The sequence below is a fragment of the Apodemus sylvaticus genome, chromosome 15 (genome assembly GCF_947179515.1).
Source record: "Apodemus sylvaticus chromosome 15, mApoSyl1.1, whole genome shotgun sequence".
NCBI classification, from domain to species: domain Eukaryota; kingdom Metazoa; phylum Chordata; class Mammalia; order Rodentia; family Muridae; genus Apodemus; species Apodemus sylvaticus.
The window spans coordinates 9,577,494-9,593,446 of NC_067486.1; the positions used below are offsets into that span (position 1 = coordinate 9,577,494).

A 15,953-nucleotide genomic window follows, 5' to 3' on the forward strand; every position below is an offset into this window, starting at 1 on the left:
ATCCTCTGAGGGAGCAGCAAGTAATCTTAAGTTCAGAGCCATGTCTCCAGCACCCTTGCTGTGAGTTTTATACTATAATTTTGAAGGATGCTTTGATGTGATAAAAATAGGAGATATTTGAAAATTAAGAAAACATGTTCCCTTACCACACCTTTTAGGAAAAGAGCTGGAAAATACGGTATCACAGTTTTGGTTGTTAATCCAGAGATAATAAACACACTCAATTTCATGACCATGAAATCATGGAGTCAGAATAGAGTTTGAATATTTGAAAGGCAATATATTTATTCAAGTGTCTTGGCTATTTACTAGCTTTGGGGGCAGTCCTAAATAGATCTCTCATTTTCAAGGAAAAATTTGGTTGTTAAGATTATGGGCTGTTAAATTGAAACCCTATGTTTACTGAAAGCTATTTCAACCCTAACTATGTCCAAAGTATTTAACTATTCTACAACAAAACACATGGTTTTCAACTTTAATCTCAGGATTATAACACTGTGAGGATTCAAAGTAAATACATCAAACATTCTCAATATGCCATTTTGTGTGTGGTTGATACTCAGTATGTCCTGGAAAGAAGCCTTGCTTAGAGACACAGCCTGTTGCACATAATGGAGATTTGTCAACAAACCAAGGGATCTAGGACAAATGAAGGAAACCTATCATCAAGAAATACTTTAGAATTTTTTAAAGGAAAATATTAAGAAATACATACTTCAATGAGGATGTGGGGGCTGAAGGGTTGTAGCTGTTAAAAGTACTTGCTACTCTTGCAGAGGACATATCCTCAGCTCCTTAGCACCAAAATGGAGGTTCAAGAACATGTGTTACCCTAGTGTCAGGCAGTGGTGCACCTTTCTGGCCTCTGAGGGCAGCAGGCATACAGACATTTATGCAAGGAAAACATCAATACCAAAATTAGCAACGGCAACACCCCTACACACTGTACCTAGCTGAAGCAGACCAGTACATTGCCTTTGAAGTAAAGACAAAGCTAATGTGACCCGGGTGCAAAGTCATTTCCGGATGACTGTGAGGTTTTTCTGAGTAAGACTGGAAATGCAATCAATGAGCCTAGCAATGCTCCTTCTCACGGCAGATGCTCCTTAGTGAACCCACCACAGACCTAAACGCAACAAAACAAGGAGGAGGAAAGTCTTTCTACACACTTCTTGCTTTTCTGTTGAGCTCATATTTTAGCCTTCTCTCATCTTCAGATGTGGTTTATACTTTTATCCCCCAGGTTCCCAGGCCTTCATACTTAAATCAAAATGACCACTGGCTTCCTTGAATATCCAAGGTACATAAAAGAGATTAATGGGAGAACTTTGTCACAACCTGTGACTATAGAGGAGCTACGTGAGATTTGCATTTTCATAATTATAGTCTAAAAACTAGACTTACTTCTGTTCTTTGTAATAACCCTGATTAATACCATATTGAGCCAGAGAAGAAGCCCTGAACTTCGATTCTTTAAATCCACATTTGTTCAGATGCTTTTTTGAGGTGTGGCTTAAAGGAAACCAGTGGGAGATCTGAGAGAGAAAGGCTAACTACTATGTGATTTCATCAATGGAAGCACTGATCTTGTCATAGAGGAGTATTTCTGAAGACAGATATTGGTATATGGTACCTGACCACAGCTGCAAAGTGCTTGCAATGTAGCTTTGGAAACAATAAATAAATACTTCATCTCACACTTAGACTCTCAGGGTCTCAATCCGGGCAACATGTCAGTATGGATGACTTTCTTTTCCATAATAAAGATAATTACTGAAGTTCAAATGGATCACAAGTGATGAATTAAATTTATTTGAATGCAGTTTACTACATGAGCCTTCCACATGTTTGTTGCTGTAATGGACATAACTTATGTGGTTGAATTGGCTTTGTCTAGTAATGATTATATATGGTTAGAGAGAGGAGGGAGGATTAAAAATCCAGAAATGAGGAACAAGGAAAGGCTTATTTCATGTATATCCAATTTATCACTCTAAGCTAATGACTCATTCTTTCCAGGTTGATATTGATGACTTCCCTAAAATATTATCTGAAGAGTGGGCCCATCCATGAAGACCTTCCCAGAGATGAAGCCTGTGACCTCAAACACACGACTTTTGATATTTGAGTATGAAATGGTATGACTGCAGGAAGAGACCTTGGAGGGAAATTCACCATAACGAGAAGATCATGAAACCGGTTATGACTAGATCTTGCTCAATTTCAAATTCTGTCAATTACCAGCCCTGTGCCTGGGGATGGTTTGACATTTCAGAGATTCTGTTCTTTTACTGTAAAGTGGATAAAATGGTGCCTAATGTAGTAGATGATTGTGACACCTCAATGATAAAGTGCCAATTAAATGCTTAGTGGAGTGTTTAACACGTGGCAAGAGTGCAGTATACACCAGGTATCATTTGACACTTCATTTGCTATTTGGCTCCTGGGGCTCAACCTCAGTTTATGATTGAGTGTGCTGCACTAAAAACACAGGGCAAAGACCAATGGAAGCTTTCTTTTGCTTGGGAAAGGACTAACACAGTGTGGTGCATCCTGGTATGCCATGAGAATTCACATTCTATACATTTCAGAACACTTTCTGTAAGTCAAATTATACCTTTCTTTCTAAGCAGAAGCTATCATCTGATCTATGCATTAGTGTATCAGAGTCATTAAACATAGGGATCTTAACTCTATGATTGCCTACTTAAAGTCAACTGTTCTAAATATCAGGATAATTTGTTTGCCTTTACATTAATGTGCCAATAGCCAACAAAACCAAGAATTACTTAGTACCTGAGTATTTAGTATTTATCAAACATTCCCTGTGTCTGATTTTTAATAACTGAATGGAAGAATGGCCATTTTCTTAATCTATTCTCTAGTAAAGATGAATGATGACATGAGTGGAGTTGACAGGTGTGTATAAGCGCATAACAGAGTTCATTCACACACATTGAATTTCAAAGTATGAATTATATCACATTGCAAGGAGACAGAGTAATTGTAAGTATAAGGGACGTCTATGCTGTATAGAAAGTCAATAAATTTCATTGAAAATTATCACTATGACTAATCATTGGGAACATATAGAAAGGAATTTCAGAGCACTAAATATGACTGTATGATATATGCCTCCCACTTTATCTAAATAAAGTTTGTTATGTAATCTTGGTCATTGGAGTCATGAAGGAATCCTGAAAGAGGGCTTGGTTCCACACTGTTGGGGAATCTCTTATAGCTTTCATTGACAACAGTTTTCTCATTCTGCTTCATGTGAGTATTCAGAGTCCCATTCACACCCACAGCTTGTAATTCTTGCACCTAAAACATTTCCACCTTTTCTACTTGCATATAACTAAAAAGAATTGTTCAGAAACACCCAATTTAGAGCCACTCCATTAAACCTTTTGAAGGCATATCGCTGAGGTAACTAAGAGATCTGAATTCTAAATCCCCGTGGTCTTCCTCTGATGCTGATAAGCAATAAATTGCTCTATAGGCTGATAGGTGCAGGTACAGTAAACATAGAAAGCTAAATTAAATCAAAACCTTTCTGTTCTTGTGGAGTTGCAAGCAATTTGTTTGACATTTTAATAAAACTTTCTCAAGTTTTGTGGAACCAAACTCTCTAATGAGATTCAAAGAGAGTTGTTCCTGGGAGGCCAAGGCAAAGTCAATGTTGATGCCTCTGCCCATAAGAACAGACAAACTCCAGGGTGAATAGCTGAGATTGTGAAGCCTCTTCCTATTCATCCCTTGCACACTGTGGTACTGCTTCCAATATAGGGTCGATGTCCTGCAGGAGGTCAATACCTGCTAGTTGACAGAGATAATGAGAGAAGACTGAAAATCAAAGGTAAGCTGGTAACAGCATCCTGAGAGCGGGTCAAGTTGTCACCATTCATAGATACTCACTTCCTCCTTCCTTATACTAACTGTGCACTGGGATACCTGAATGACAAACTCGCTTTACAAACTGTGTAAGAAGTGATCACAGGCTCATTGGTGGCTTTTGTTTTTGTTTTGTTTTCTTGTCCTTTTGACATGGACTATACAAAGTTATTATTTTTACACTCAATCCTTTCTGATTTATTTAACAGTGTCTGCTGACATCCTCAAAAACAAAGTGCTTTTCCTAGACCCCATATTTTGCTTAACTATAGAATAGAGTAAAATAAGTATAAATATTTGCTCAATTGAGGTTTATAAGGCTACATTATAATACACTTATTAAATGGTTAATTTTATAGTAAGATTCAGTTAAGGTTTGACATGACTGTAAGAGTAGCCATCGGGTACTTCTGTTGGAGAAGAACGTCTTTTTGAGAAAAATAGAAACAGACATGAAGGTGCTTTCCATGTTTCGAGCTTATTTGTTAGGGAGGATGTCTAGAGTGTGTCTGCTCCTGGTTTCCCAAGTCCCCAGGGCTGTAGCTCCTGCTAGCTTGGTCCCCAGGACTCTGGTTTAATTTCCTCCAGTGAAAGACTATAGCGATCAGAGCATTGATCTTGAGACTAGTCCTAAGGGGCTTCTAATATGAGGCCAGTGCTCTGGAACCCTGAGGCAGTAAATGGAATGCTAAGCAATCAAAAAAACAATATTCTGCACTGAGGGCCACTGAACTTTCCTGGGAGAACAAACACTACCCCATGCTATATTTCACCTTGATAGATGTCCAGTCAGGATTAAGTGCTTTCAAGTTCTTCCTCTGGATGCTAAATGATATGCCTATGGCCTATGCAGCCACAACACATATCAGTCGATTATTTTAATAGTTTCTTTATAAGTGGCATCAGTTTCATTCATAGTTAATATTTTGCAGAATCAGACAGTTGCTTCTGTTTTCAGAGGTCTTCAGTGGGCATCAACTGTAGATGTTGAATGAATACACCTGCCAACATTAAGTGACACACAACACCATTGAGCTCATGGCCAGCAGAGTCAGTGTTGGAATCCAAGCTATGTGACTCTCATTCCATTGTTCCCTTGGCTGTGCCTCACACTGTCTTTCATATGAAGTTAATTTTAAAAAATGTATTAACCATAGAAATCTTTAGTGAGACCTATATATACACTAACAACTCTACAGGATAGATAAAATAACCTTTATTAGACCATAAATGTGAATTATCTTCTGTAATATACATATTTTCATGCACAGAATCTTAAATGTCCCTTAATGTAAGTTGAAATATTGTTTTTATAAATTTAGCATTTGTTGTGTGGCTAAGAAGGTCATCAGCTCTTTTTTTCAGAGATTCATAAATTTCTGCTTGTAAGTAGCCATCATCCCTTCCAGCTAAGTGGCTGGAATACATTTGTCACCTTCACTGGATGCTAACACCCACCACTAAAAGTTTCTTGAGGCCACAGCAGAGAAAAGGAGCTAGCCCTTACTTAGTGAAGGAACTTTGCTTAGAGTCTAAACTAAGGTCATCATGTCTTTCAATAATTGCTTATCTGAAAACTACATCTGTCATTCCCTCGGGGGTTATTGCCATAATTGTGTCATCTCCTCTAAATAGCCCTTTCCTCCATGTGAGCTTCAGAGGTGCCCTCTGCAAAGACAGTGGCAGTCATGGAAGAGAACCCAGCTCCTGAATGATTGCCAAGACACCAGAGGGGACTTGCCAGCTGTCAGCCGGCATACAGTGTACCCAGCCTTTGTGAAGCCTACAGTACCAGACTCTGCCCATGCCGTGTCTACAGAATCACCCTCAGCACTTTCTTCCTACGTCTTTAGATCTTGACACTTAGAAACCTGCACTCAAAGCACTGGACTTCAAGGATAGATGGCAATGAATGCTCCCAGATCTCTCAGTGGTCAGAGGTGGACTGTGCATGTGTCTTCTGCTTGACTGGGAGTTAGCAGCTGCTGACCTCTAGTGGACTGTGTTTGCATGTTGACAATTGGGTTACCTACTCAGCCACTTTTGCCTTGGCATCCATATTGTTTTTTGTATGTCTTTCAATAATCCCTCATAACCGACCATTCCTAAATAAAAATCAGATGTGTCACAAATACACACACACACACACACACACACACACACACACACTGACAACCCTAGTGCTATTGTGTTTTCAAAAGCGGGGAGGTAGGAGGCATTGAGATGAGGCAGTCATTGGACTTTGCTGGCTACCAGCCTAGCTCCAGGTTCAGGAAAAAGATGGAGAGTGATAGAGTGGAACATCAGTCATACTTCTCTGGCTTCTGAATGAACACAGGCAGAGGTTTACACACACACACACACAGAGATGCACATATGTGTGTGAGTGCATACACACAAACACACACAAGTGTACGAGTGCACAAATACAAACACACACACACACAAATACACACATGTGCATGAGTGCACAAACACACAAACACAAATGCACACATGTGCATGAGTGCACACAGACACACACACAAATGCTGCACACATGTGTTCTAGTGCATACACAAACACATACAAATGCACACATGTACATGAGTGCACACAGACAAACACAAACACAAATGCACATATGTGCATGAGTACACACACACAATTGTACACACCCCGTACCCACACACACACACATATACAAATATGGTCAGTTTGTTTATTGCCCTGTGTCTTACCCTTAAGACAATTTGTTAAGCAGACAGTGGCTCACATCTACTCCCCATTCTTTTTCTTCAATATCCTTTAAGCCTTTCAGATGTACTTTCAAGGTAGCATAAAGTTTCTTTATCTCCTAATAACTTTAAATATTATTACTAGCTATCTCTTCAGAAATTCTCCTTTGCTGTTTGTTACTATAACTATTACATCACTACTTATATTTCTGTTATTAAATACTTGTCAAAAATAACATAAAAGCAAGGCCTTACAATGATGAAAGTGAGTGGGGTCTCATGATTTCAAGAAGCAAACATTAGTCTGTGGGAAAGAAAGGACTTTGGGAACTGTGGAAAGTCAGAGACGCTATCCCATCTGTGTGGTAACAAGGTAACCCATCCTAGCTTCCCAGATGCTAGCAGTGATATGAGACACTCCATCAGAGACAGAGATGGTTATTATTCATGGCAACAACAGAAGCCACGGTGTTATCATTTGCTTCTGTTCCATGAGCTCCAGTTCTTCTAGGCTAGGTGCAGCTGCATTCACAATGCCTTGTTTTACAGAAGAGAAACCCTGGCCTATGGATATGATAATAAGCTGTGTGTCTGGCATATGCCCCAGAGATAAAACACTATTATTGTTCTATTTGTTCCATAAGCGTGCTTGAAATGATAATTCAAAACAGAAGGAATTGGTTAGTCTTCACTGGAAACCAAAATGCAACTACCTCCTGCTGAACACCCCCCACACACACACATAATCCCCCCCCACACACACAATCCATTTATTGTCTTCTACCATGCACTGCTTCGATGAACATGTCTATGCTCCAGACAACTGACTATTCAGAATCTGCCATCAGTAGATCGTACTCAATGCATTCATGAAGTCTCAGTGCTCAGTAAAATACAATGAGGACTCCAGTATCATTCAGGAGACAGAGCTTGGCTCTGTTTGCCAAATGTTCAACAAAAATCATCCAAGTGACTTGTGGCTCAAAGAGTCCTACTTCTTGATGTATAGCTTTTTACCACAAGAAAAATCTATTTTGTAACTTACTGGTGGGCACCTGTGGGCCCACCTCACCGAGGACATAAGTGTTCTGAACTGACTCACTGCTTTGCTTATTTAGGCATTTGTAACCAAAGAGCACATGCTCTGCATTCCTTTCTTTGACGTCTCCTAGTGTCTTTGAGAATAAGCTGATATATTCTCAGTAGACAGAGAGATGATATGATGCATCATTGTCTGACAGTGGATAATGCCATAATAAAGATGCATGAGGGAAAGAGACAAAAGAGGAGAGGAGGGGTGGAGTAGTGGGAGGGGGAGGGGAAGGGAGAGGAGGAGAGGAGGAGAGGAAGTACTAGTTTCTTGTCCTAGGTTTTAAGCACCAGTTGAGAGCTCTACAGCAAACCTCTAGTATTTTCAGTCCTCCTGACATCCCATGGACATTAACAACATAGTAAATGTTTACATAAGAGAAGAATGAATTGGCTCAAAGGTCCTTCTCTGCTGAGGAACAAGGTTTGTTCCTTTTGGGTATTATCAGGCTGTAGATACACTGCAAGAAGCATTTTCGCTTTTGTGTTCACCTTTCTTTTTCTCAAGCACATAGTACCTCATTATGCAGAAAAAATAGTCACCCAGTTTCAATACAACTGTTAGAGACATTTCCCCAAGCTAACATACTGTTTCTAAAACATTCAAAGACTGAACAGAGAGATGGACCACCAGTCCCGTTCCATCCTTCATAAGAAGGAGCACCTCACTGCCTCCTCTCCCCAAGAGAACCATATGTAGCTCCAACAATGTTACTGGACCCTGTTTATACTAAGGATGAATCTTCCACACTTTGAGATCAGTACTTGTGCAGAGAGATCACTTTAGTCCTCCCAGAGGAACCTCTACTAATCCAGATAAATCTTTGTATTAGTAATTTGATGTGGCAAACTGAAATCTGACTACTAGATCAATGCAAAGATGACTGCTTACCCTGGACATTGCTTTTCAGCTGCCTTTGTACCTCTTCCCTAAGAACTGAATTTTAATCATCTCCTTGATTCCTTATTATTAACAGGGGCATATATTGTCTCAGATTAGTCACAATGAGCTCTATTGATTTCAATGAAATCCCCTTTGGTTTGACTAGGTATTTTACAAGGTTCTTCAACATTCTCTTCTAAGACAACCATGACTTGTCAAAACCCCAGAACTGATGGCTTGCCAGACATTACTCTGTGTGCCTCTTTGATCCTAGTATCCCCATGGAATACTAGGTTGTGATAGGAATGGCTTGCTTGATTGCTGTTGTGTCTTTCCAATGGACACATGGAATAAAACATGGGATATGCAGGCCCAAAGAAGAGAACCTGTCACACAAAGGGGGTACCTGAAGACTTATTACCTTAGGGTTTTGGGTTAACAGTGCTAAATATGGAGAAAAGATAGCAATACAAGTTCAGTAGGGGACTTAATGCATGCTTTTACCACTGAAGAGGTTAGCCAAATGGAAGTCAATAGGAGCAAATTCATTAAAGAGATTAAATCGACACAATAAATACATGCAAACTATCCAGCAGGAAACAGAGGTCTTTAGAAAATAAAGTTTTGAGTTTGGACTAACTGAGGACTCATAATGCAAGTTAGAACAAACACTGTAGAGAGCTCCCTGCCCTTACTAAGGTTTTTTCTATAGTGGGATCATATGACAGTGCAGAATACATACACTGAATAATATCACATATATGAGCCAAAATGTCTCCCTCACAGTAGAAATTCCGAGAGTGTTGGTTGTACCAGCTTAGGTGGTTGGTGAAATGGGAAGATGTTAGAATGTGTTCAGTTTCTCCTATGTAGTCACAGTAAGGTTGGACGTAGTGAGACATAGGAAAAAAAACTACATGAAGTTAGGAGGAGGACACTATAAGAGAGTTTGGAGGGTCTTGAAGGGGAAAGTAGAGGAAGAATAAACAAAAGACATTATCTACATCTATGAAATTCTTACAGAATAACCTTGAAAAAGAAAAACAAAAATGTTCACAAGGTGATAGGAATGGTTTGCTTGATTGCTGTTGTGTCTTCCCAATGGACACATGGAATAAAACATCAGATTGTAAATGTTAACTGCACACCATTCCTATTTCTCAGGTTTTTCTCAGAAAACAAAGCTGGAAATTTTTAAATAAAGCCCTTTACATTTAATATATCAACATGAAGATAAATAAAAAAAAAAGACCTAATCTAGACCAAAGAACACAGTTCAAGGGCTTAATCATGAGAATGGAAAAAAGATACTTCTATCTTTAGTGTCCTTAATAAATTATGAGAGGATGTATGATTTAAGCAGAGAGGGCTTTTTATATCTGGTGGATTAAATTAGTGTATGTGGACACAGAAGAAATGAACGTGTGAAACTTCACCATATCTTGTGTAAACTGTAGTTTCTGCATTTAATAGTGCTACAGTACAACAAAAATTAAGTTAATAGTACACTATATCCTGACAAACTGACTCCAAATTCTGACAAAGTACTGGGTACGGTGTTCACTGTGAGACAGGCCACAGTTGAGTGATTTTATACATGACACAGAACAGGAGGTGCTTTATCTAGCTCATGTTATGTTTCTCTAAGCCAAGCTAAGGTGACTACTGGCAGAAATATTAGAGGATGCAGATGAAAACACGACAAAGACTATGAAGTGCTCCTGCTTTCTTGCTGTCTTTTTTTTTTTTAAGGCAAATTGAAGTTCACCACGGAACAGTTTTATTAACAATTTAATCATGGGTGTTAATGAGGACAAGAAAAGACAGGAGAGAGAGGGAGAGAGAGAAGAGGGAGACAGAGATGTAATAGGTAGACTTAGGGAACGAACAGTGTATGCTCATGCTAGGTATAAGTTTCTCAAATAGGAGAACACTTTCCTTCTGTTTGCAAATTCTTTATATGCTTAGTAAATTAATTTTCCAGGTATATATAAAAAAGAGGTTTAAAAAAGTACATGAAAAATATTGTTACATAAGTAAATGTTAACTTTTATTTGCTGAAGAAAAACCAAGGTCATATTTCGTGATTGCTATGATGCTCATTAGAAATATTTATTGCCAATAGGCTAAGTTACACCATAGTGATCATGTCTACTCAAGTAGCAATGTGGTGTACACTTATTAAATAATAAGTGTACAACATATAAAATAGTGTCTGGTATGTGATAATGATAGGAAGGCCACAGTAAGTGGTAGTCACTGCAGGTCCCATATTACAGTTGAGAAATAAGATGGGAAATGTTTTGCTTGAGAAGTGTGTGTGTGTGTGTGTGTGTGTGTGTGTGTGTGTGTGCATGCATTTGTTGGGACAGAGAGCCTTGCATACAACAGAAGAAACAAGGTAGACGCAGGCAACAGGAAGTTGGGCAACACAGCTTGAAAGGGAAGTTAAAGTGATGGTAAGGAATGGTGATTATATATAGTTAAAGACTAGAGAGATCCAGTTTGGCAGGAATAGTCTGAGAAAAGTAATTATAGAAAAGGAGTTAAATTACTTAGAGTCAATAAAATTGTAGTTATTCCCAAGGACAGGAGGGGAATGGCCATCATCCAACAGACAACATGGAAAGAGGAAGTGTTGTGATCCTAGACATGAACAGGCAAACCAAGAATGTCTATGAAAGTCTGTGGGAAGCAGAGCTAGACTGGCCAAGTGGCTGTGCAGGCAACTGGAAATCATTATAGTTTTGGGTAGAGCTTTGTGATGTAATTAACTTCGGGGTATAATTCTAAACACGGCATTCAGGTAAAAGAGGAACAATGGGCTAGGAGTCACAGATATGGGATTCACAACAGACTATGCAAAAGATAGCATGGATTATGGAATTAGGAATAGATGAAATCCATGATCATGGATTTCACTTTACTATTATCATAGTTTCCTAAAACCAGATACCTGGTTATTTCTTTAGAAGAGAACATTAATTTATTACCTACTAATACAAAGACGTATAACAAGCCAATCTAAATTTAGTGACATGATTGGAATCTTCCAGTCAAAATAATCCTGTTGTCAGTTGTTTTTTGGTTTTTATGTATTTTTCTACTGTCTGAATTGTTTCCTTGTTTTCCAGATTCCTATGCCATGTCTTTCTATCCATAAAAATTAGTACAGCATGTCAACATTAGTCAAGCATAATGGTTTCTGCTTGTCTTCTTTGTACAACACTTACAGACCTTGGCCAACACTGTTGTGTCTTGTCTTCCCCACCAATGAAGTGTCCCTGAGACAAGAACTGTTTTTTATCTTGTACTATTGCTTATTCTATGGTATATGTCTAAAACACTTGATAAGTATTTTCTAAACTAACAAACTCATGAAACAATCAATGTGTGTTTCTTCTTGGCACACGTTCACAGTTGAGCGTGGTGAGGATTGTTCATCCAAGATAGAAACATTCACGATATTCTCTGTAAACTTGGAGTGGTAAGGTCCCTGATTCATTGGATATAAAGCTACAATGTGTGTTAATTTGGTGCAGTATATGATTTCTCATTATCATGGACTCTGGAATCAAGGATGATACAAACCTGTCTATCTGTAAGTTATAGGAGCCTATAGGTAAGGTGCTTGGTATTTGGACCAAATTAACCCAGATAGTAACAGAGCCATTAGACATAGCATTATTCAGCCTATAGGAATAACCTCTAGGACTATATGTTTTCTGAAAGTCTGTAGGATTTTGTGTGCATATTTGTACGTAAAAGTGGTACTGACAGTAGCAGGGGATACATAAATTAATTAGTTTCCAGATTTATGTATTTGTTAGATGATAGCATATATTTATTCCTGTATGATGCTATATTAGATCGTGTGAATAAAAATGTTTCGAGATATGAGGAATTTACATTTATATCCTTTTCTTTATGTCTATTGCTCTAATATTCTATACTTTAGATACAAGTACTTAAAACAGCAATATTTTGCCTTCTAAAATTATATATACTATGAATTAACATCAGAGATATGCATGGCTGTGCCACCAGTTATTTCATGGAGTAAGTACTGACTATGTTCTAATTATTTGTAATTCTATATCACTCCCCTTTTGATTAAAAAAAAAACACTCATGCCTAGAACACATACTGAACTGTGCATGTGCATATGCCTCAGCGATGGACTCATGACACAGGCGCTGGGCTCTTGGTTATATTAGAGATAAGCACACATAAAGAGCGTCTAAGCATAAATTCGATAAACATTAACCTAAATATGGCTGTACCTATTACTAATGCTACTCAGCTGATGTGTCCAAGATTGCACAAGAAGACTCCAGCCACAGCATACAAAGTATCTGGTGATGAAGTCCTAGAATGGGTTCCTTAATTATATCAGACATAGACTGCCAAAGAGTGATGGCTTACATCATATTCTGAGCTAAATTTAGCACATGAGCATAACACCTCAGAGTCTATATGGCTTTATCTTCACACATATCCCTCCTGGTAAAAGAGACCTGCATTGCTGCAGAGAAACCAATGTACTAGTTCATATTTTTTACTCTCCTGGGCAGAGGGAGAGTTGATAAGTGTGGCTGTGACCATTGAACATTAAAATAGAGGAAAGTGCTGTGATTTAAATTGAATTTCTAGCCAAAGGGAATGGAATTGAGATTTGACAGATAATTTAAATTCCCATTAAAATAGCTACTGGAGGTACTGGATACACCAGTCCGTGAAAACTACAGTGGATAGTGGAGACTGGCCACTTCCACCCATTTAAACCACGTATTTAGAGACACAGGCATGCAAGTTTTTAAATAGCCTTCAAAGTACTCAAACCTAGCGAAAGTTTGTATACATTCTTATGTAATTATTTATGCCAACCAATGCATGGAGTCTCCTTTGGAAATTGAGGCCCAATGTAGGAAATACTGTCATGTTTGCCATACGCATTTTTTCCTTTTTATCCAGAATGATATATCTCAGGGATAATATGAGCAACGCTGAAATATATAAGCCTGTTGGATTCATGATGAGTGCCATTTTGTCCAACCTTCTTTATGAATTTGCTCTTGTTCAACCTGGAGTTGATCATTTTAACTGAACTGCATCTCATTGCCTATGTTCTAAACCATCACAGAAAAAGCAGTCTCAAATGACTGTTTATTCATTTATAGAATTTAATGAAGCAAGCACTCATTTTTCTAAATAAACATATTTTCATGGGAAACCATTTTCTATTCAGATGTTGAAATAAAGGAAAACAAGTGGGAGTCTTTCCCAGGATGGCCTTTAAAATTCTTTTGATCATAAAAGTCGTAAGAATATTTTTATCTTTTTTTGCAAACCTCTTGCTTTATAGAATTTTTTTTGCCCATTTTACAGAGAGAATAGAATTATTTCTCAGCTAGTTATATGTAGTTTTCCACTATTCAAAGTGGTTTGCTTCAAATTTCAAAGACAATTCCAAGGGAGAATTCTAAGAAAAATATTTGTGCTCTGGTGATTAGAACTGTATGAGTCCATAGCTTTACGAAGTGTCTGTTTAGGTTGGATAACTTTACCGGGGGCCCTATTAAAACCCAGGCACACTGATTTATGGTTATACTCAATCAATGGAGGGTATTTCAGGGATCATCCAGTTTTATGGGAGGCAGGAGCGCTACTTCCTGAGTATGAGAGAGTTCTGATGCAGCCTCAGACAACACGGAAGATGAGTCTGTAGACAGAACTGCCACTCGCTGAGAATATATAAAGGGACAAGACGAATGAGTGTCACACTCACACCTGCTCCCACCTGCTCTTAGACCATTAGCACTCCCTCCAGTTCACTATGGCTAGCCGTAACAACTGCTCCGGCAACTGCAGCTCTGGATCGCTCAGAAATTCCTGCCACATCCCAGCCAGCAACTCCGTGGCCCTCTGCTCTACAAACATGGGCTGTGGAGAGGTCTTCTGCATACCGAGCAGCTGTCAAGACCACACCTGGTTCATGGACAACTGCCCAGAGACCTTTGCAGAGCCCATCAACGGCCAGCCACCCAGCCGTGAAGCCAGCGGCTTTGAAAACTCCTGTTGCTCTTCTGCATACTGTGTGTCCAGACCCTGCCATGGTTCTCACTATCTTCCTGCGGCTTCCTTCGTATCTGGCTCTTGCCTCCCAGCATCCTACAGGCCCGTGACCTATGTAACCAGCAGTTGCCGGCCAGTGAGCCCTTTCATGAACAACTGCGGTCCTGTAAGCTGTGTGTCCGGTGGATACCGCCCACTCCCTTGTGTATCCAATAGCTGCCGACCCCTGAGCATCGTCACTTACGGATGCAGGCCTTCAGGTTGTGTGACCTATGGCCCTCAGACCATTCACATTGTGTCAAACAGCCCGAGACCTCTGCAGCCTGTCTGCGGTGGTTGCCAACCAGCGATCCCTGTGTTTGGCACCTGTCGTCCATCTTGCTCTGCACAAGGAGGCCAGTAGCCTCCTCGTGGCCAGTAGCCTCCTTGTTATAGTGAACAGCAATGACAAAGACCCAGGATAGAAATTGCAACTCTCTTGATATTTGCTTCTTTCTGAGTAGCAGTTGCGTTTTCTTGTTTGTGCTGCATCTCTGTTAATGCGAACTGTTCCCTTCACACTGTGACTTGCTTTTATCTTTCCTTTGTTGTAAAATCTCTGCTTCCATTGCTGCTACTGTTGCTTAGGCAGGGGGACTCTCTATCTGATATGATTCACACTATAATAAATGAGATTAATTCAGAATTAAGAATCTAGTGCGTTGATTTTTTTTTTTTTTTTTTTTTTTTTTTTTTTTTTGCTTTTATGACTTTGTTCTAACACAGGAATGAGCAGCCTCACCTGCTGGCCAGGGGATGTTATACTGTATATGACACCTGGACAATGGTTTATTATTTAGGAGTGTAATGGTTTCAGAAAAATATGGTGGGACCAAATAATGTCTTTTCTCAAAGTTATGGTCAAAAGGAAACTCAACGCTAATCTCTTATCTATGACTTCTATTGCATATGCCTCTGCCAGTATATTCTTTAATTGCAAATCTGGCAATGAGCTTCTGTGTGGGCCGAGGTAGCTCCCTTTGATCTGATTCCATAGGACAGGATAAGTACTTTCTTTGTTGCTATTGTCCTGCCTTCTCTGGATTTATCTCCTTCTGCTTAGCATTGCGAGAACCATGTATCCGCAGTCTTGTCTGGCATATGGTGTCCCATAACTGCGTTCTTTTAAAATAAACATCACCATTTTACATATCCCACAATCGAGAACGCTTTGACCTTCTCCATCACAACACAATTCAAATCCATTAATTAACCTTTGATTTAGCCAGCAACTAAGAAACTATTGAATACTCATG

General features: G+C 39.1%; 1 protein-coding gene across 1 annotated transcript; it reads left to right on the forward strand.

Annotated features, from left to right (window-relative positions):
* Positions 1-14,419: 14,419 nt before the first annotated feature.
* On the forward strand, positions 14,420-15,061 carry LOC127665700 (keratin-associated protein 26-1). Its single transcript, XM_052158188.1, has one exon. The coding sequence runs from the start codon at positions 14,420-14,422 to the stop codon at positions 15,059-15,061; it is 642 nt and encodes a 213-aa protein (XP_052014148.1).
* The last annotated feature ends 892 nt before the right edge of the window (positions 15,062-15,953 follow it).

Coding starts and splice junctions, on each gene's coding strand:
- LOC127665700 (XM_052158188.1), top strand. CDS start 14,420: ATGGCTAGCCGTAACAACTGCTCCGGCAACTGCAGCTCTGGATCGCTC.